The sequence below is a fragment of the Saccoglossus kowalevskii genome, chromosome 9 (genome assembly GCF_978046115.1).
Source record: "Saccoglossus kowalevskii chromosome 9, keSacKowa6.1, whole genome shotgun sequence".
NCBI lineage: Eukaryota > Metazoa > Hemichordata > Enteropneusta > Harrimaniidae > Saccoglossus > Saccoglossus kowalevskii.
In genome coordinates this window covers 37263598-37286930 of record NC_140649.1, presented here as the reverse complement: position 1 = coordinate 37286930, position 23333 = coordinate 37263598, and the positions used below count along the sequence as shown (strand labels likewise).

General features: G+C 37.1%; 3 protein-coding genes across 3 annotated transcripts in view; 2 read left to right on the top strand and 1 right to left on the bottom strand.

The window, feature by feature from the left end:
* Positions 1 to 3180, top strand: part of LOC102804299 (RNA 3'-terminal phosphate cyclase-like protein) — a 30126-nt gene extending 26946 nt beyond the window's left edge. Inside the window, exons 8-9 of the mRNA XM_085503849.1 lie at positions 2391 to 2494; positions 3019 to 3180. Coding sequence (XP_085359975.1) covers positions 2391 to 2494; positions 3019 to 3178 — 264 coding nt within the window. The 3' untranslated portion in view covers positions 3179 to 3180. The remainder of the gene's footprint in view (positions 1 to 2390; positions 2495 to 3018) is intronic.
* Positions 3181 to 10959: 7779 nt separating this feature from the next.
* On the bottom strand, positions 10960 to 11862 carry LOC144360343 (uncharacterized). Its single transcript, XM_078013135.2, has one exon. The coding sequence runs from the start codon at positions 11860 to 11862 to the stop codon at positions 10960 to 10962; it is 903 nt and encodes a 300-aa protein (XP_077869261.2).
* A 1282-nt stretch (positions 11863 to 13144) lies between these two features.
* On the top strand, positions 13145 to 23103 carry LOC102804531 (VWFA and cache domain-containing protein 1-like). The gene is made up of 12 exons (XM_006822194.2): positions 13145 to 13169; positions 14695 to 14757; positions 17621 to 17709; positions 18423 to 18587; positions 18751 to 18959; positions 19098 to 19257; positions 19510 to 19651; positions 19818 to 19898; positions 21560 to 21727; positions 21908 to 21993; positions 22154 to 22286; positions 22913 to 23103. Exons 1-12 carry the CDS (start codon positions 13145 to 13147, stop codon positions 23101 to 23103), a joined length of 1512 nt encoding a protein of 503 aa, XP_006822257.2.
* The last annotated feature ends 230 nt before the right edge of the window (positions 23104 to 23333 follow it).

Here is a 23333-nt window from a genome sequence, read left to right as displayed (position 1 = left end):
CCTGTGCACATTTGCCAACCAAAACCTGTACACATTTGCCAACCACAACCTGTACACATTTGCCAACCACAACCTGTACACATTTGCCAACCACAACCTGTACACAATGGCCAACCACAACCTGTACACAATGGCCAACCACAACCTGTACACATTTGCCAACCACAACCTGTACACATTTGCCAACCACAACCTGTACACATTTGCCAACCACAACCAGTACACATTTGCCAACCACAAACAGTACACATTTGCCAATCAAAACCAGTACACATTTGCCAACCAAAACCTGTACACATTTGCTAACCAAAACCTGTACACATTTGCCAAACACAACCAGTACACATTTGCCAACCACAACCAGTACACATTTGCTAACCAAAACCTGTACACATTTGCCAACCACAACCAGTACACATTTGCTAACCAAAACCTGTACACATTTGCCAACCACAACCAGTGCACATTTGCCAACCACAACCAGTGCACATTTGCCAACCAAAACCTGTACACATTTGCCAACCACAACCAGTACACATTTGCTAACCAAAACCTGTACACATTTGCCAACCACAACCAGTGCACATTTGCAAACCACAACCTGTACACATTTGCCAACCACAACCAGTACACATTTGCTAACCAAAACCTGTACACATTTGCCAACCACAACCAGTGCACATTTGCCAACCACAAACAGTACACATTTGCCAACCAAAACCAGTATACATTTGCCAACCACAACCAGTACACATTTGCCAACCACAACCTGTACACATTTGCCAACCACAACCAGTGCACATTTGCCAACCACAACCTGTGCACATTTGCAAACCACAACCTGTACACATTTGCCAACCACAAACAGTACACATTTGCCAACCACAACCTGTACACATTTGCCAACCACAACCAGTGCACATTTGCCAACCACAACCTGTGCACATTTGCAAACCACAACCTGTACACATTTGCCAACCACAACCTGTGCACATTTGCAAACCACAACCTGTACACATTTGCCAACCACAACCTGTACACATTTGCCAACCACAACCAGTACACATTTGCCAACCACAACCTGTACACATTTGCCAACCACAAACAGTACACATTTGCCAACCACAACCTGTACACATTTGCCAACCACAACCAGTGCACATTTGCCAACCACAACCTGTGCACATTTGCAAACCACAACCTGTGCACATTTGCCAACCACAAACAGTACACATTTGCCAACCACAACCTGTACACATTTGCCAACCACAACCAGTGCACATTTGCCAACCACAACCAGTGCACATTTGCCAACCACAAACAGTGCACATTTGCCAACCACAACCTGTGCACATTTGCAAACCACAACCTGTACACATTTGCCAACCACAAACAGTACACATTTGCCAACCACAAACAGTACACATTTGCCAACCACAACCAGTGCACATTTGCCAACCACAACCAGTGCACATTTGCCAACCACAACCAGTACACATTTGCCAACTACAAACAGTACACATTTGCCAACCACAACCTGTACACATTTGCCAACCACAACCAGTGCACATTTGCCAACCACAACCTGTGCACATTTGCCAACCACAACCTGTGCACATTTGCAAACCACAAACAGTGCACATTTGCCAACCACAACCTGTACACATTTGCCAACCACAACCAGTGCACATTTGCCAACCACAAACAGTGCACATTTGCCAACCACAACCTGTGCACATTTGCAAACCACAACCAGTACACATTTGCAAACCACAAACAGTACACATTTGCCAACCAAAACCAGTATACATTTGCCAACCACAACCAGTACACATTTGCCAACCACAACCTGTACACATTTGCCAACCACAACCAGTGCACATTTGCCAACCACAACCTGTGCACATTTGCAAACCACAACCTGTACACATTTGCCAACCACAAACAGTGCACATTTGCCAACCACAACCTGTACACATTTGCCAACCACAACCTGTACACATTTGCCAACCACAAACAGTACACATTTGCCAACCAAAACCAGTACACATTTGCCAACCACAACCAGTGCACATTTGCCAACCACAACCAGTGCACATTTGCCAACCACAACCAGTACACATTTGCCAACCACAACCAGTGCACATTTGCCAACCACAACCAGTACACATTTGCCAACTACAAACTGTACACAGTTTTCTATATTGTGGCAGTAAATAACATGTTGGTGACCATTACTGGAAATATTCCCTAATTAGACATGTGACTCTCTGCTGGGGTGTCTACTAATTTATGGTTCCACATCCCTAACAGAATAGTTTATTGTTTTACAGGGTGGCTGTGTTGACTCAAGACACCAAACCCTAACAGAATTGTTTATTGTTTTACAGGGTGGCTGTGTTGACTCAAGACATCAAAGTTTAGCTTTGTTATTAATGGTCCTTGGCGAAAAAGATATTTCGAAAATATTGACTGGCCCTCTGTCAACGTACACGTAAGTTTTTATTGCATCATTATTGTGATATTATTATATTATGAGAATATCGCAAAATAAGCATAAAGCAATTGTGGTGATCGTATCAACTGATACATAATGAAGTGCATATATTACTGTATTCTCTTAAATTCAGTATACAGCTTTGTAGTCCATAATCTAATTTTCATTACAGCGATTATCAGAACTATTTGGACAACGATTCAGCAAATTAATTGATTTTCAACAACGTTTGTTATGACAAAGCTAGTAATCAATCAGACGAGCTGGTGCAAACAGGTTATCACATTCATTCTGGATCACTCTACATTGCAGTTGGGGTGAACAATGCAATGCTCTCATTCTGATTGTGCTTTGCTTGACTTGGCTACCACAATGTTCTAGTAGGACAGCAGAGCTATTTGGAACGCCAGATTGATTTCGTAAATTATTGATGTATTGTTTTTTTGCATCAACATAACTAGTTTTGTTTTATCATCTTTCACTTCACTAATTCGAAAATGTAATATATCTCTTCATTTCAGAATTCAGTTTTTAAGGCATCTTCGAGATTTTTTTCAAGTGATGTTTAAAATTGAGACTCAGTTGGCAGATGAAGATGAAGACAGAAACACTGGTGGTGATAAAATTGTATTGTCTTGTCTTGGAGTTGGATTTTCAAATCTCAATAAAACTATACTCTGAGACACTTTGTGTATTTTTTCCTTCCATGTTTATTAAGCGTGGTGCAAAAATCAGGAATATAGAACATATGATGTATCAGACTGCAAAACAAACAAAAGCAGTCTTTGCAGTTAACTTGTCTATTTACATGTGTTTATAATTGTATGTCTGTCTGTATGTCCATCCGTCCCTCCAAAATTCACCTCTTCAACTATTGTACAAATGTTTTTAAAAATAATTCATCATAATTAAAGGGCTCATACCACTAATTGAATATTAACATATGATCAGATTGCTATATGAAAATGATAAACAAAGTTGAAAACATGGCTCAAAAATAGGAATTCATGCCATTAATCAACCACATGGCCAGCTCAAACTCTTGCAAATCTCAGGTAAACAAGACACACTTACTGTATTTGGATTGCACCTAGAGAAATCACTGGAAAAACACCAAGATTAGAACATCCAAATACACACAGAATAAACCCACAGGTACACGGCCGCTAAGTAGTAAACCAAAGACCACATGTTAGTCTCGCTTTCGACCCAGGGAGCACGAGAAAAACAAATTCATTGGTTCTTGCTAGGCATTTAAATTGAGTGCTATGAACAGTACTTGGTTGATTAGTGGCATAAGACCTTAATGAAACTTGTTACTCTTGGCGTAGTCCTTAGATGTGGTTTGTTTAGAGTTGAATTCACTGCATATAAATTGCACAATTTAGCCAATCTCAACCATTTGTCAGATTTAAATTGAACTTGGTACAAAGGAGCTCTGGGTGCGCTGCGCTGCGCTGCGCTGTGTTGTGTGCGTGCACGAATGCTTGCTCGCCTGCGTTTGTTTTATCAATGTTGTGACAAGTTCCATTTACGAACTAGTTGAGAAAGGCCAACCTCGATGTGGTTCGTAACCAGTCTTATGATTGGTTGTTGACAAATGCTGAGCAGGCCACGCCTCTAAACTGTGCCGCGCGTTCGGGCAAACCCGTAAATGGGGTCAATTTGTGTAGTTTTCTTGATTTATTCTGCAGATATAGGTAAAATATAGGTAAGGCTTTGGGGAAATTTGAAAGAACAACTAATATTCTTCAACCTGGTATTCGTGGAATCATTACGTATTTACACCTGCCACTAATTGCAACAAAGTCGTTTTATGGTCATAAATATCTCCCTCAACATCTACAGAGGAAGGTTGCTTTTGCTTTCGATTTTGTGAAATGCGGAAGGGCTAAAAACATAGTTGTAGAACTTCCGGATAGTTACGTGTGTAGCCTTATACATGTCGACTGTCTGTGCTTTCACTTGCCAAGCAAGAAACAAACAATTGATAACCTTTTACCTGCCAATGGGTAATCGTGTGAAAAAAGGTCGAGATTACCAACATTACAATAAACGAAGTCTAACTTCCGTCAACCCTCGATATCCTAGTTACTTTTCAAATGCAGTTTTGAAACGCGCTTGGTTGCATTTGTCTTGTCCAGTGGCATCGTAATGTCGGCAAACACGAAAACGATTCTGGCGTTTATGGTTTTATTTTCTTTAAATGCATCTAACGCATCGACGTTGCTAGACGTGGACGTTATCAGTGAAAAAATAAACAGATTAGCAGAGGACAGTTTAGGTGTGGCAGCTATACAGGTAAGTGTAGAATTTAGCGGTACGTATGCCATTCCATGTCATGACTCTGTGTATGGATGTTTTTATAGATTTATAACCACCTAGGCGAAGTTAATAAGATATTTTTCGCCATGTTTACTAGTATGTCAATTTCGTAAATCTGTACTGATCCCGATGAACTACTAAGATGTGCATAGCTGCGTTTACGACATTTCTGTAGAGCTATGCCAATCCAGGTGATTTACGAGGATACTCGTAATGCAGCATTTGCACAACAAGTGTCATTTCTCTGTCCACAGTAACAGACTCCATGACGCAGTGATGACTAATCATACGTATTGTTAGCATATCATGGATATTTCGGTGTTATTTATGACAGCCATTTCCAAATTAACATACCTACCCGGTACTATTTTACATATTTTACTACAAATTCTGTTGTAGTTTTGTTCATTATTGATACACTACTTCAAAATGTTCAATTTAAAATATTGTTGGTTAAACATGGACGGTACTAACCATCCATGGTTAAGGTAGCGTGAGGGGGAACACAAATAATAGTTAAATTGTGATTAGGACTATCCTCGCCAGTTACTGGGCATGCAGCTATGGCAATATACATGTTTCCAGAAAGCTAAGATATAGGAGAATACGGTCATGTATGTTAATATTTTCTCAGGGAACTAAGTTACGATCGTTCTCGCGAACCTCCTACACATAAAGTTTTTAGTGGGATTGGCCGTTTCTCGGTGTTCCTTTTTTCTATGTTTCTGACCTTTTCACTGTTGATTTATAAGATAATGATCTTTGAGAATGCGTCTCGGATTTTGTATGTGTCTCATAGTTTGGGAGATACTAGTATACTGGTAGTCCGTTGAACTTTGTGGACTCAATAAAACGTTTCTTCTAACTTGACTACGGCTAACAGCTAATTAATTACCAAATGTCTACCATTTCGAACATACTTTATAAATATACAAGTGTCTGATCTGCGAGGACTGTTATATCTTGAACAATTGGTTGGTTGTTTCTTAAAACGTATCAAAACTTGAAAAAGATGGCGCCCCGCGCGTTTAATTTATTCAAGTCCCTTTGTTATGTTGAACAGCGTCAACAGTACAATCGGTTCGCTAGACACAGGGCGGGCCTTCATGGCAGTATGTATTTACTTACATACATGCCTTCAAGTACAGATATGTTTGCATTACTCTCAGCCTATAGAGAGTGTACCGTTATCGGATTTGTCATAATCAAGTCAGCACTGTTTTTTTCCCTCCCGATGAAATGTGGCGTTGGCCATGCTTACATAGAACCACGAGCGGCATGGTGTTGAAGAGTGGTTCCAGATAGAAGAGGCTGTAATCCCATGTAACTACTAAATTTATGCATTGTGCGACGACCTTTTTCAATGACACAAGCTGCGACCACCAACTTACGGATTACAGCGAAAGAATGTTCACTCTTTTTGACGCCGGAAAAATATCAGTCACGAAGTTGCATTTTTGATTCACTTATAGTAAAGATGACTCCCCCAACCATGGCGGATGTTCGACTAAATTAGTTTAAGGTAGCTGCAAACAATGATCTAATCTGGCCAATAGGCTTCTGAACACGCGTTGCTATAAATATGTCAGTGGTTGATAGGACCACATCCAGCAAGATACTGTCAACACAATGAATGCGTATTTGAAGAACGAACTGATCGAGAACATATAGATATAAATTATCACTGGTTGTCAAAATTTACTTTCACTCAGTATTTGTATGAATGTTTCACAACTGATTTTCACCGGGCGATATTTATAATTCTGAAGTAAAGTGTGTGCTTTGTCCAGTTGTCTCGTTCGCACATTTGGTTCACACACGTGCACAGTCCCTCTATCCTGATAGAGGGACTGTGGTTCACACGACGTTGCAGTATTATTTTGGATCAACAACTTGCATGCTTAAAGTAAACATTATAAACATATATTACAGGAATTTTATAAGTAGATTGTTTAATAATTATATTCTATAGTGGGAAATTCGCAATGCTCAAACCGTGAAACACATCCCTGGTAATCACGTGACCGCGCCAATGGCTGCAGCGATTGGCTGATCGCATGTGCAATCTTGTCACGCCTTAGCGATTTGTTATATAGAGTCTGTAGGAAGAGGAAGAGAACTGGGCAACGAGACGTGACCTCAGCTGACTGTTTGCATGAATAAATCTTTAATGAACAAACGTGTATTCATTTGGGTCGAATTTGGTATCTCTACGTCGTGTAAGTGTTATCAGCCAAGCGAGTCCCATTTCCCCGAGCACAACGCTTTGTACGCAACACATTTCCGGTATGACTCTTTCAAATAGTGAAATGGCTTAGAATTTGCATATTTTTGGGGAAATCCAGCCCCTGATTTGTAAAGTTTTTGAGATACAAGTATTTTAAATGTTTTCAACTATTAATCGAATAATCAATCCTTCAAGCAATTATGATCTTCTGGAGAAAAAAAAGAACAAATCACATTCTTCACATTCTTGAAAGATGAATGAATGGATAGATGAATATGCTAAATTTCTCATCAAAATACGCTGGTACACACGCTAGTAACTACACTTAGAGATATGACTGTAACAAAAGCGGCAATACATCATAATAACAAGTAATAGCAGCACACACTGAACGATCGCGGCCGATGTTTAAATGCCGGATGCGTCGGATTTAACACAAACAACAGATTCAACTAAGTTATGCAGCCATCTTTATTTATGGACTCACGTTGTCTTACAATATGCAAATGAGATGTGATCCAGTGGTCAAGATAAGTTTAGTCAATACACTACAATCCTTCTTTTTCCCCGGAACACTACATCACTCATTTAAACGAAAATGTCCTGGAGGTTGGTATAGTTCCTAGCACCTAATGTCTCTTGATATAATTGCATGTCAACTCTTATAACAACAGCTTACAAACTCAAAATCTGGCATTGTTTCCAAATAACTACTAACTCTAATATAACAATAAACTTAAACTATTCTCGTAGGTCAGGGTGGACTAACAAAACCTACGTACAGCTGGGAGGATTATTCTGCCTCGTTTTCCATGCTGTTACCCTATCTATGTATCTCATTTAACAATTCAATAGTTCAATAACACAAATAGTCCTTTAAATACTTGGGTGCCTGAACTGTACGTTTTGCTCTATCTGGTGGTTCTGGTAAGGTTGCATCACTTTGACATCCAGAAGTTACATCACATGAATTATCAGTCTCTTTATCGCTTTGTTTCAGCTTTATCACTATCAGTCAGACATACTTTTTCACATGTGACGTGTTACGTTTGTATTTTACACCTGTTGGAGACTGGATAGTCACTTGGCTACCAATTTTGTCTATCACTTTGTATGGCATTTCTTCATACGGTGTAGATAATTTGTTTCTTTGCCTCTGATGTAGTAATACTTTGTCTCCTGGCTGGATGCTGCTTTCTCTTACATTTCTATGCGCATCCAGATAATCTTTTGATTTCTGTTTTAGTTCAGTGTCTCTATCTCTTATCATTCTGTCATCTTCTCTCAACCTGTTTTCTCCTGTTTCTGGAAGCTTTGTTCTTAACTTTCTTTTGAACATTGCTTCGGCTGGGGACATTCCTGTTGTCGTGTGCGGTGTAGACCAATATGCTAGAAGGAACTCATTTTAACTCCTTGTGCACATTACGTTTCTGAAGCTGTGCTATCTTCAACACTTTCAAGAGAGATCTATTCTGTCTTTCTACCTCTCCATTTGCCTGAGGCCATAAGGGGGTTGTATGTTTATGTCTTATGCCACACTCTTCTAGGTAGTTTTCAAACTCCTCTGAAATGAACTGAGGACCGTTGTCCGATTTCAAACCAATTGGATACCGAAGTGAAGAAAAGTGAGCATCGATACGTTCTATTATCTTCTCTGATGTTACAGTTTTCATGAAATCCACCTCAAAATATCTACTGTAATAATCAACGATAACAAGTATGTATTCACCGTTTGGTAGTGGCCCCAATAAATCTAATGCCACTTCTTGCCAAGGACCTGTAGGGTAGGTATAATCGGTTCACTAACAGATGACTGTGTTGTGACTGACTGACAACTGACATTCATGGCAAGACTTTCATCTTAGCTCTGCATCTTGATCAATGCGTGGCCACCAAACTTTTGTGCGCAAGCGTTGCTTCGTCTTTACGATTCCTTGGTGCCCCTCATGTCCCAAGTCTATAACTCGCTTCCTCAGACTCTTAGGAATGTCCAATCGAGTGTCTCTGAGTACCAGTTTTCCTAACACAGTAAGCTCATTTCTAACCGACTTGTAAGCAGCAGGGCAATTATTCCAATTTCCCAATGCTATGCATTCTCTAAGCTCAGTAATTTCCTCATCTTGTTCAGACGCTCATTCTATTAATCTTATTGGTATCGCATGTGGTGCCGCATATTCTGCTACATAACGAATGTATTCCTCAGTGTCATCACTATGTTCACTCTTATTATTGTCAACTAGTCTAGACAGTGCATCTGCGATGTTCTTCGACCCAGGTATGTATTCCACAGTAAAGTTGTAGGACTGTAAACGTAGAACCCAACGTTCAATTCGCGCAGATGGCTTTGACTTATGTGAATATATCACCTTTAACGGCTGGTGGTCTGTTAACAGTTTAAATTCAATACCACATAAGTATAAATTGAATCTCTCACAAGCCCAAACTATGGCAAGGGCCTCCCTTTCTGTTTGAGAGTACCTCCTTTCTACATCAGACAGACTTCTACTGGCATAACACACAACTCTATTTTCACCGTTCTGTTTCTGTATCAAGATTGTGCCTAGTCCTACTGGACTAGCATCTGTAATCACTGTAGTTTCAGCATTCTGATCAAACTAAGCTAAAGTCCGTGCATCAGATAACTCATTTTTCAAGCGGTCAAATGATTGTTGTTGTTCGGTTTGCCATTCAAATTTGGTTCCTTTGCATGTTAATTTGCGGAGTGGCTCGGCTACTGTGGCTAAGTTTGGTATATATCGGGCAGAGAAATTTACTAATCCCAGAAAATTTCTCACTTCTGTTGAATTCTCTGGTGCTCGAGCATTTAAGACTTCTTCTACTTTTTCTGTAGTTGGACGGATATCATGTCTAGTCAGCATACTTCCCATGAATTCTAACTGAGACATTCGAAATACGCATTTTTCCGCATTCAGTGTCAGACCCTTTTCTTCAAAGCATTTCAGAACTTCAATTAATCTTTGATCATGGGTTTCATTGTCGGGAGCATGTATCACCACATCGTCAGATATATTTACGGCTCCATCACATCCAGTCAATACTTGTTGTATGATGTGTTGGTACATTTCTGGGGCAGAACTAATGCCAAACATCAGCCGTTTATATAGGAACAAACCATTATGTGTAGCAAATGTTGTGATACTTCTAGACGATTCCTCCAACTCGATCTGATGAAACCCCCACTTGAGGTCTAACTTTGTAAAGACCGTGCTTTGGCTCATGCTTTCTATTATTTCATCTACGGTAGGTATCTGATGTCTCTCTCTGACTATTGCCTGATTTGCCTGACGCATATCTACACATAGTCTGACATCTCTAGATGGTTTTGGTACTACTACAACTGGGCTGACCCATGGTATGGGCCCATTTACTTTCTCTATCACACCTAATTTAATCAATTCAGTCAGCTTGTCTTCTATTTTGCTTCTGAGGCTGAAAGGTGTTCTCCGTGGTTTCTGTGCCACCGGTGGTATGTCTGGATCAATGTGGATCTTTGCCTGGTAATCTTTCAATTTTCCTAACCCATTAAAGCACTTAGGAAATTTATCACGCACATTTTGTGTGTCAATCATGTTTGCCTGCAGTCCAAGCTTCAACACTCCGAGCTCTTGTGCTGTTTTTCTTCCCAAAAGTGAACGACCTTTGCCTTTAAACACGATAAATTCAGCATTTGTCATATTATTGGCAACTTGAGCAGTGGCTTGGAATTTCCCAAGGACTTCCAATGGCTTATCTGCTCCATAAGAATACAGCGACTGTGTTGACCTCTCAGCTTTACAGACAATTCCTTTTTGTTTCAAGGTAGACCATGTTGTTTCACAAATCACATTACATGTTGCTCCAGAATCAATGAGCATGTCTGAAATAACTACTCCACCCACCGTGACACTAATCACACCGGTGTCATTTGAGTTATTTTCTGGATGAACAGCAAACACATAGTCACCATTTGTCTGTACACAATACAATTTCTCTTTGTCTGAGTTTCCCTGTGTACCAACTTTCTCTGTGTTACCTTTGGTATGTTTTTAGTCTTGCATACTACTGCAAAATGTCCTGTTAGATGACATTTGTTACAGTTCTCAGATCTTGCTGGGCATTCCCTATCCCTGGCAATATGTCCCTCTTTACCACAACGATAACATTTCTTTTTCTCTCTTCCTGGCTTCTTTTGTGACCTTATACCTTTATGGACTTGGTTGACTTCACGTTTAAGTTCACCTTCCATAATCTTTAATTGAACATCAACTACTTCTAAGGCCCGTGCTGTATCTTGCACCACTTTTAGGGTTAGGGATTTTCCCTTTTCTAGGAGCTTACGGCGCAACAATGACGACTTGCATTTATCTATAACTTGATCTCTGATTTGTTCATCAGTATCTGTGAACTCACAATTTTGTGCTTGACGTTGCAGTCTTGAAATGAACTGATCTATAGTTTTACCCTCCTCTTGTTTTATTTGACGAAACACATGTCTCTTATATATTGCATTTAGCTGAGGTATGAAATACGCGTTCAATGTTCGTAACGCTTTCTCGTAATTATCTGCATCGTCTTGTTGTCCTTCAGGCAAGTTTCCAGGTCCGGGATCAACGAGTGTCTCAAATAAGTCCTGTACGTCCATGCCAGCACAGTGTAACAGCAAGGCTCTCTTTTGGTTGTCATCTTTGACACCCTTTCCGACGATATAGAACTCGAACGCTTTATTCCACCTTTTCCATCTAGTCGATACGCTAGTGGGGTCACTTTTGCAATCAAACGACGGAATGCTACCAATATCAATATTTGAAGCCATCTCAAATTAAACTTGTGACTTTGATCCCGTCCTCGTCGCCAATTGAACGATCGCGGCCGATGTTTAAATGCCGGATGCGTCGGATTTAACACAAATAACAGATTCAACTAAGTTATGCAGCCATCTTTATTTGTCAACTCACGTTGTCTTACAATATGCAAATGAGATGTGATCCAGAGGTCAAGATACGTTTAGTCAATACACTACACATACTGTAAAACCATTTATTTTCTCTGGCATTTAATTTCACTATTTTTATTTTTTGAGTAATTTTACAAATAGTGCTACAGTTATTTCACACGGATTTCATTTATTAAACAAATAAGGAAATTAAAAACAAGTGAATGATTAAAGTGTTTACAATACAAGGTTTTTCTGAATGTTGGCATGTATTCTTGTTTGACCACAATATGACTTCTAAGGTCATACACAACTATGTGAAAACAGAAACATTAAGAAAGCATATATATACTAATAACTCTACCAATGCAATACATAGGTATTAGGCAATTAGACTGTTATTTGCATATTTCAGGAGATGGTTTCAAACTCACTCGAATATATGTTGCTGTCTAGTTATTGTCAATGTGTATCAATTATACAAATATCTCATTATACTACCACGTGCAATTCCTGACAACCCTTATATTCAAATACATGGTCAAATGATACTTTGCCTAATGCAAGGATTATTGTAAGGTATATTTTCATAATATACCTGCCGGACTAGTAATAACTTTCTTGAATAATAAGTATATCAAATTTGGCCTTTCATTTCGATAATGTTATTTTTAATTAATGTCAGATTATTTAAATGTTGGACCGTTATAGATGTTCTAAAGTGTCGTTAAATTCAAAATGACGATCAGACACATTTATGTAACATTGACTCAGATGGCGAAAAAGAAACAACCACCATGTCACATTTTAGCCAAATTGGCCAAGTATTTGTTTCTGTTATGGCAGCCACTGTGGTAGAATGAAGCTGCGAGCAAAAACGATCGGCTCGGACCATTAGACTATTGACCCATCCTTGATATGCCACACCCATCATCAGAGTAATCAAGAACATGTATATCTTATATTTTAGTTGATTGCTATGGGTTGTTTGGTTTCATAAATTTGTAATTAATTAATATTATGTTCATTAAAAATGCTGTTTTCTTGTTGGTTACCATGGGCTTTAGCTTAGTAGCTATCATGGACATGTCCACCTCATTTCTGTGATGAATGTTGATCTTGTCCATCAGATAGCATACCTGTATCAGCAGGATTATTCGATATGGTGCATGGTAATAATGTTACAGGTAAAGTGAAGATAGGTAGTAATAATGGCACACGGTAAAGTGGATAATGTTGTACACCCACTCCATATGACGAAGAAACCTCAGCCATTTCCCGTCCATTCAATCTATTGAAACACAAAATTATAATGGTGGGTCATGCAAACTTCTGTGATATGTAGTAAGACATATGATAAATAAGACTTTAATTTGTGACTGGTATGTTGCTGCTGTGCTAAATATATGTTGTGTATAACTACATAAAATATATGTTATTACCAGTATTACTAGCTTAGTATCTTATCTATTAACACACACAAATTGTGAATACAGTGCGATTGATATTTAGCTATAAACAGGTTAGCAGCGCAGCGGCAATAGTGTGAATAGATGGTTTGAATCGCATCAGTGAAAGTAGTTATATAACTTCACCCAGGGCTTACTTACGAGCGATAATGTTTTAATTCGTACTTGCGCCAATGTATTTATTAGTGTTGGTGCTTTTAATGTATTGAAATAAAGAATTGATAATGATAATAATATCTCTGCATTTTCCATTCCATAGCCTAGTCTCCCGAACAACTGTGATTACAACGGTTATAGTCCTCCCTCTGCTGACAAACATAACTATTTCGAAAAGAGGGAGACGTGGTTGCCATGAAAACAGCGTTTACGTGAACGACGTTTCAGTTATACTTTAAAATAATATGGAGATTTTGATGTATTCTTCATGATTACCAAACATAGTAATTATCTGATTTATTGAGTTAAAAAACCATTTAAAACTAAATTTAGTTTTTCTTCTGCTATGTCATATATTGTAAATGTAATACAAATATAGTTTTGACATAAGAAGACATACAATAGAGTTATTAGAGAGGATAAGTAATCTACATCAGTACTGGAAGTTTGCTCTCTCACAGTGTCTTCCATTTAATGTACTGGGATTGCACACACATTGAATTATCATGCATTAAATATATAAATGTAAAATGTTCATAATAAGTCTATAATTGTAGGCCTTAGGAGTTACTACACATCACCACACCATCAATAACAGAACAGCAGGCTTCACAACAGGTGTACCATGTTTGTTATGTGGAAACTAATTACAATATGGCTAGTTTACTATACTTGTATAATTCAGTTATGATCAAAATAACATTTTGTTACGACTATAAATTAGTCCATTCATGTAACACAACAATGGTTTGATACAAACTATGTGTGATAAGACAGCCAATGAAACTTTAATAATACTTTAAGTTTGATTGGTCACGTATTGCATTCATAAAATCCTGGCAACATTTGGTATCAAACATGCAATCTACTAGTAGAGGCGTAGAGGGCGGTGACGAATGAATGAAAGTATTAATAATTTTGCTGAATTAGTCTTGAATGTACAACTTGGCATGATTTGAATTTACCAATTCTGTAACATATGATATGTACGCATTATTACATGTGTATGAATGACTCTTTATTACAATGTGTAATACTATACTAATACTAATCAACAGTATTATATACTTCTATCTTTTCTTTCCAGGAACACTTCAATTCCTTGCCATTTCAAAACTTTCCATTGAACGGAAACATTCTGATAACACAGGTAACCATTTAAATTCAATAAGATTCATTCTGATAATTTATTAATTAATAATGTTGTAGAAGTCAATACTATTTCTTATACTTAATAATATGATCAAGATATATTTAGCAGTATAAAACTACCAGTTGAACAAAATATTCTGATAATGCAAATTTAATAGAGTCAGACTAGTCCTGGTTCAAATATCAAATAATCAAGTAACTGGTTAGTGTCCCCAAAATGATTTGCCAAAATTCAAGTTCAAAGATTGTTCCAGAGAAGAAGCAGTTGATTAAGTATAAGAATTAATATTGAGTTCTGTAAACTTAAGGCATACTAGTATTTCATACAAGTTTATGGGGTTAATATTACCGCAAAGTAATGAATTGTGTTTAACGTATATTTGTCTAGAACCCCAATCCTTATTGTACGGCCAGTGCTATACAAGACAAACAGTAGATGAGTATGTATAATATCAGGCAATATTAATCACATGACCTCTACTGATTTCAACCACTGGTAATTAAAAATACAATAGTTTGTGGATTAATTATAAACACTTGTGGAGAAGTCATCAATCAGACTATTCAACCTGCCAACAGGATTATTTGAGATGAATCATTGAATAAGTTGAATAAAGAAGTACTATTTAGTCAAAGTAATACTAGTACATTGTATGTACAGACTTGTTTACAACATGAAAGACAGGATTTAAACTCGCCATTATGACAATCACCTAGCATGTCTACAAACAGATGCACCACCTACCACTTCGTGCAAGATAGGATAGTCATAACAGTAAATTGTGTAAGAATGACTACAGAACAATTCTTACCTGACAATTCTGAAAGTGTCAATACATCCTCCCAATAAATTCTTACAATGGCAAAACAAGTTTGTTTTACCTACACTGGCCGGAAAATGACAGTTGGTGTACTTTCTCACGTACAAAACCTAATAAAGTGGCTCATACTAATCAATGTGAGACAGCTGGACCATGCTGGACTTAAAATAAGCCATAATGTTGCCTGGCCACCTTCTTGGCTTCCTATTTGTCCTAGTCATGAGCTAGTGCTAGGAGAGTTTGTTTGTGAATATCAGAGGAAACAGGTCCTCATTGTTGCTTGTCTCAAGATCAGCTTAGAGTTTTGATACTTCTTAGCTCAACCCCATGATAAATAATGGAATGGTCAACCTAAGCTGAAAGGACAATACAAATACACATTCCCTCTGGGTAAATGAAAGTCATCAGTAAGTCATAAAGCAGTGTATCCCATATGTGGTTTCCATATGGTCTATTTCACTGCAAAATGCTAGCTACCACAGTATTCGATCTAATATAAGTTGTACAAGTGAGTGTCAAATTAATTTAGGAATCAGTGGAAATTCAAAAATGAATATGTGCTGCACATGGTTACTAGTTTCCATGATGAACAAAAAACGTCTTATTTGATTGGTGAACTAAAAATAGGAAAAATTAAAATTTATTGAAAAAATAAAAGTTAGGTTTTACAGCGCCAACTTGTATATGAAAAGTCGCCTGAGTGGGAACCCTGGCTTGACAAATTGAAGGTGAGGGTGTTATACAGTGATCGTCTACTACATATAGCTACTCAAACGTCTGTTAACTGAAACCTCAGAAGGTATCGGATTGATTGTAGGCGAATAGGAAGCACTGAAATACACATCCAGTAATCCAACATTGATAGTCATAAAGGGATTTCAACAAAGTACAATATATACAGAAATTGTTGTGCTACATGAGACAAAATGATAAGTGTCAGCATTCACAATACCTCAAATTTAAGAAATAATGAGCATGTTCTGTCCTACCGGTAGTAACCGCCATATATCAATCTGAGTGGTCAATTCGTGAATGGATCTTCTAAATAGAACAAATGATGTTGAAACAATCAGATATCATCTCTCTTGGTGATTTGTCGTATTTTACCACCAGTTATCATCTCTGCTATGGAAATGCTTGAATAAGACATTCTTTTTTTAAAAAAAAACGTTTGTAAAAATCCTCAAATCATTGTTTGACAAGCTGGGGGAATGTATACAGGATTGTTGTTGATACCTGAAAGGTAACATGAATGATTTCGCCTTCATGTCTTTTTAATGTTATTCTGAGGGAATTCTGCCTCGTAAATCGGAAATAAATCGGCCAGCAGAAGAGTACAGAAGAGCGCCAATGCTTTGTTGAAAGACATGGCTACCAAACTCCACAAATATGTTGTCATACTGACGATGTTATCTTCTGTGGAGAATGTTTCTAGCTCCGCTGTCATCGTAGAAGCCATAGCGGAGATGTTCATATAGGTGATTGGTCGTTGTTGTCCGTTTTTGTCATTTTTGGTAAAAAAAAGTTATTTTCGACTTGTTCTTAAAAACTACCAGATCAAAATCTGTGATACTTGGTACCAAATTGAACTGGCAGTTGTCAAGTAGAAGTCTTATGGATCTGTTTTACTCGTCGACTTGGCTACCACAATGTTCTTGTAGAACATGTACAGCGGAGCTATTTCGACTGTCAGGTTGTTTGTTGCTGTTGTACACTAATACAATATACTTGTATCATTGTGAACAATTTTTTTTAAAAAAGCTTGTCATGTGGTATGACAGTATGAAGTAAGAAAAAACATGCCATATATTTATACAGTTTAAAGTCTAACGCATTATTCAATCTACGGCAATGACCATTCATTCTAAAACGAAGTGTCTGTCCTGCTTCCCCAACATATACCAGACCATAAACGAACAATTAATGCTGTAGATAAAGTTTTAAATAGTATGATCTAGACGTTCAAGACATATAGCAAGAAATGTATTTACAAGCATATTAATACATCTACCAGTGGATCAAATCCCTTTACCCTCATAGATGACAGGGAAACCCTGACTGGCAGCCTCAGACCTACTTCACTTAGCCCTGAAGCTACTGCCTTTCTCAATATCATTGTCATAAGGATGGTAGGTGTTAGGCATCATGTGTGCAGGGGAGCACAGGTGGTTGACTGAGGCATCCTGATGACGTCATTGTTCTGCAACTTGTCAGTCCAGAATTCATTATTAGATGAGCGCAGGTGTAGCTTAAATGTAGCTGACCTTCGCTGGTAGTGTGTAGCCTGCTTTACGAACGCTTCTGCTATGAAATCAGACAATGGTGATTCCGTTGTTGGCGGAATGATACATAACGTCACCACACTTTAGGGTAGTGGGTAGTTCAGAAACTTTCCAATTAATTCAGACAATATCCGTCTGTAAGAATGTTCACTGACATTGGGAGTCGAGATCCTGAGTTTGAAAGAGAAAACAATACTGGGTTATGCTCTCACGGCGACATTGCTCGAGCATGCTCGGTCTGAGGATGGGCAGCCGTGCAGCATTCTGTCTGTCTGGGCTCCTGAGAATCCATGTATCCCTCTCATATTTGGACTTCGGCTAGGGTCAACCAAAGTGTCAAACAGGCGATCAGCTCTTAAAACTAATTCGATGACTAAACTGGCTAATCCAGTATGGCATGTATTAAAAATGCATTATTGAAATAGTTTGATGAACTGTTCGTTTATCCATTGTTTGGTGTTAAATTTTCTCTGTTCCGTATGTCTTAATTAATTATTGAGCGCAGCATACAAACAATTGTTTATGTCGTTTTTCTACAAAATTGTATTTATTATTTTAAGCTACGAGATTCTGTGCATGAAGTATTTCAATCCGGCGTAACTGCAATTACAAGCCTACAAGCCGCAGTAAAAAAATCCCTGCAGTCGCCTAGTCAAATCGCCAACAATGAGTGCTGCCAACTCAACGTTAACGATCTGACATACAGTACACGATTTGGCAAACCTGTAAGTACAATTGTAACTCTCTATTTAGTTTTGTGCATTTTTAACCTTGTGTATATTAATTTAACTGAAAAGCTTTGAGAATTAAGTGAAATCTGCACAATGAATGAATGCAGCAAAGCCCAAATAAATTCACATTACGTGTTGTTGTGTGCTTTCATCATAGATCAGTGAAAACTATGCATGTGAAAGGATCTCCCCTACTGTTACCGATGACCCTGAGCGATTGAGCAATGACGTTGTGACTGTTATGAAAGAGAACAACAGGCAAATACCACAAATTAAATGGCAATATTATGGCACTGAACAAGGAATGATGACGATATACCCTGCTAATAAACAAAACGGATGTGACATATATGATAATAGATACAGGTACTGTTACTGATCCTTAAAACGATTTGTTTATAATGCGTATTGATTGTACACCGATGATTGTAATAATAATAATAATAATAATAATAATAATAATTATAATAATTATAATAATAATGTGTGTGTTATACTTGTCAGACCATGGTATGTTGAGACAAAATCCCCACACCCTAAGAACATTGTCATTGTGTTAGATAACAGTGGATCAATGAGACAAAATCATGGTGGTAGAACGTTAATGGAGTTCGCAAAGGAATCGATTAAAACTGTTTTATATACACTAAATCCAAACGATAAGGTGATTATTATTATTAAACTTTGTTGTTTGATCAGTTCTTTTTTATTGTATATTACCTGTTGCGATAACGAGTAAGCAGGGATAGTAAGAATTAAAGTTGTACTTTAATTTGAATATTAAAATGTTCGTGAGTTATCACTGATCAAAACCTGTTACATTGCGCCTTTATTCGACTGATATATTTACAGTGCTTCACTACAATAAATTCCGAACTGATGTTATTCTTTTATTAATACATCCTTTTGATTACAGGTCTCTGTCATTTCTTTTTCTGACGCAGTGAGACTGCCTATTGGTAGCGGTAGACCTGAATGCTTTGGAGAACGATTAGCGCAAGCAACACCTCTAAACATTGATCATCTGAATGACTTTTTACAATCTCTTCCAATTGACGGTCTGTAAACAGCAAATATACTTTTAAGACATTTGGCATTATCTTTGCAAAACCTATCTATTCGAAAGCTTTATTGATTTACTTTAAATGATATAGTTATACACGTCCATTATGAATTATTAATCTGGGAAAATATTAAACATGAAAATGTATTTTACATCACTAGATTCCACTAAGTATCTAGCAGCCTTGAATACCTCGTTTGATTTATTAATTGCGTCTAGACCAACGAATGGTGAAAACAGAGGTATTTAATAAACAATCATACGATTAGTGTAATTTAATATCTACACTCGTTTTCATTATACAGAATAAGAACATCTGGGATGGAGACTTCTAGGTGTGTTATGGCAATTATACTGTAGATATTGTTTGATTTGGTGAAACTAATAGATGACTGTGGCAGCTATACAATTATACTGTAGATATTGTTTGATTTGGTGAAACTAATAGATGACTGTGGCAGCTATACAATTATACTGTAGATATTGTTTGATTTGGTGAAACTAATAGATGACTGTAGCTATACAATTATACTGTAGATATTGTTTGATTTGGTGAAACTAATAGATGACTGTGGCTATACAATTATACTGTAGATATTGTTTGATTTGGTGAAACTAATAGATGACTGTAGCTATACAATTATACTGTAGATATTGTTTGATTTGGTGAAACTAATAGATGACTGTAGCTATACAATTATACTGTAGATATTGTTTGATTTGGTGAAACTAATAGATGTCTGTAGCTATACAATTATAATGTAGATATTGTTTGATTTGGTGAAACTAATAGATGACTGTGGCAGCTATACAATTATACTGTAGATATTGTTTGATTTGGTGAAACTAATAGATAACTGTGGCTATACAATTATACTGTAGATATTGTTTGATTTGGTGAAACTAATAGATGACTGTGGCTATACAATTATACTGTAGATATTGTTTGATTTGGTGAAACTAATAGATGACTGTGGCAGCTATACAATTATACTGTAGATATTGTTTGATTTGGTGAAACTAATAGATGACTGTAGCTATACAATTATACTGTAGATATTGTTTGATTTGGTGAAACTAATAGATGACTGTGGCTATACAATTATACTGTAGATATTGTTTGATTTGGTGAAACTAATAGATGACTGTGGCAGCTATACAATTATACTGTAGATATTGTTTGATTTGGTGAAACTAATAGATGACTGTAGCTATACAATTATACTGTAGATATTGTTTGATTTGGTGAAACTAATAGATGACTGTGGCAGCTATACAATTATACTGTAGATATTGTTTGATTTGGTGAAACTAATAGATGACTGTAGCTATACAATTATACTGTAGATATTGTTTGATTTGGTGAAACTAATAGATGACTGTGGCTATACAATTATACTGTAGATATTGTTTGATTTGGTGAAACTAATAGATGACTGTAGCTATACAATTATACTGTAGATATTGTTTGATTTGGTGAAACTAATAGATGACTGTAGCTATACAATTATACTGTAGATATTGTTTGATTTGGTGAAACTAATAGATGACTGTGGCAGCTATACAATTATACTGTAGATATTGTTTGATTTGGTGAAACTAATAGATGACTGTGGCTATACAATTATACTGTAGATATTGTTTGATTTGGTGAAACTAATAGATGACTGTGGCTATACAATTATACTGTAGATATTGTTTGATTTGGTGAAACTAATAGATGACTGTAGCTATACAATTATACTGTAGATATTGTTTGATTTGGTGAAACTAATAGATGACTGTAGCTATACAATTATACTGTAGATATTGTTTGATTTGGTGAAACTAATAGATGACTGTGGCTATACAAATGGCATGGTTGTGTAGAGTATATCAGTGTAATTATAACCTTTGATTACAGATCAAGTAATATTGTTTGTGACTGATGGGAAACCTGACGATGACATGGCAGTTAGTTCAACGGATTCGGTCGAGTATGTACGCAATGCAGCCATTCTTAAAATGATTATTGATAGAAATAACGAAATGGGCAATAAAGTTTCTATTTTCACGTACGGACTGGGATCAGGTAATTATTTAAAGTATATGTAATAATATAATAAATAGAAATGACATATCCATATTGCACTTATCGACTATATACTTATGAATATTAATAGTTACAATATACCACCTGATATTCGCTGTAACTCGTTATCAACTTGTATCCTGGCCACTGTGAAATTTGAAAAATCGTTTGTTTTTGTAGACGTGGACAGCGACCTACTTGAAGCCATGGCTACTCAAAATGGCAGCGCATATGGTATTTCTCCGCAAATAAGTTCTACAATTGTGGTGTGTACATTATTACCTTTCATTATATTGTGATATTTTTTTATATGTAACACAAATAAATCACAGACCAAGCTCGAGATTTCTCTTTATGTATGGAACAGCCCGCACTGGATCCTTCTGATTTAATTTGAAAAACTAAATATTATTACGTTGTTTTCAGACTGGCCAAGCCACATTAGTAACTCGTCCTGAAGAACTTCGTAATAAAATAACTTCTTACAACGATTATTATACAAACACACAAAACAATGAAACTACTTTTTCTGTGCCGTATCAAGGAGCGTCCGGGATTGGTGAGTTTCAGATTATTTCAGTCAAATCAACTTGGATTATTTGGATTTGGACTTGGATTAAAAGTCAGCGACTACCTAACGTTTGTTAGTCTATTGCAATCATTGGTCTTTAGATATGCTCGATTAACATAGGTTAATAATAATGTTATACCAATTTACCGTTTTCTGTGCCGTATCAAGGAGCGTCCGGGATTGGTGAGTATCAGATTATTTCAGTCAAATCAACTTGGATTATTTGGATTTGGATTTGGATTAAAAGTCAGCGACTACCTAACGTTTGTTAGTCTATTGCAATCATTGGTCTTTAGATATGCTCGATTAACATAGGTTAATAATAATGTTATAACAATTTTAGTATTAAAGTGCTTGCCACGTCACGAAGATGTGCTGTATCAACTGTACTGGCGGTCCACACTCATAGTCAATATCTTGTAAATACGACTACTGTATTTTTGAAACTTTTTTTCAAAATGAGGAGATTACTAATCAGAATACGAAACAAAATGTGGCAGATTCCAAATTCTTAGGTATTATGTTTACCAGTTTGGAATCTCAACCACGTTCGATTATGGCACATTACCGTCTTAATGTCATGGTATATGTATATATCGTGTTTGCTCCATTAGGTCTGACGATAACGGTATCCATACCTGTCATTCACAACAGTGTTCTGCACGGTATATTAGGAATATCGATCACATTAGATGATATTTTTGCTGATGTCACTTATTTCGGCCAAGGACATTTGTCTTATGCCTTCATGTTTGAAGTCAGCCCAAGGTTTACTGGTGAGTATTATAAAAAATATTTAGGATGAAGTTCGTTCCCTACTCCAACCAATCGTTGTAGTGAATAACGGTAATTATGAATGCTACTCATTAAGCAAAACTTGAATTGGTATCCCTCCATCCATGTAAAACTCCACATTGGTAAGTCGATGTACGTGACAAGTTCAGTCATGTAAAACTTCACATTGGTAAGTCGATGTACGTGACATGTCCAGTCATGTAAAACTCCACATTGGTAAGTCGATGTACGTGACATGTC

What these genes read in the sequence shown, in the direction of transcription:
- LOC102804531 (XM_006822194.2), top strand. Translation starts at nt 13,145, where the DNA reads ATGGTGCATGGTAATAATGTTACAG. An exon ending in GTACACGATTTGGCAAACCT is followed by an intron (nt 18,588 to 18,750) that starts GTAAGTACAATT and finishes CTTTCATCATAG; the next exon opens with ATCAGTGAAAACTATGCATG. An exon ending in AAATAAGTTCTACAATTGTG is followed by an intron (nt 21,994 to 22,153) that starts GTGTGTACATTA and finishes CGTTGTTTTCAG; the next exon opens with ACTGGCCAAGCCACATTAGT.
- LOC144360343 (XM_078013135.2), bottom strand. Translation starts at nt 11,862, where the DNA reads ATGGCTTCAAATATTGATATTGGTAGCATTCCGTCGTTTGATTGCAAA.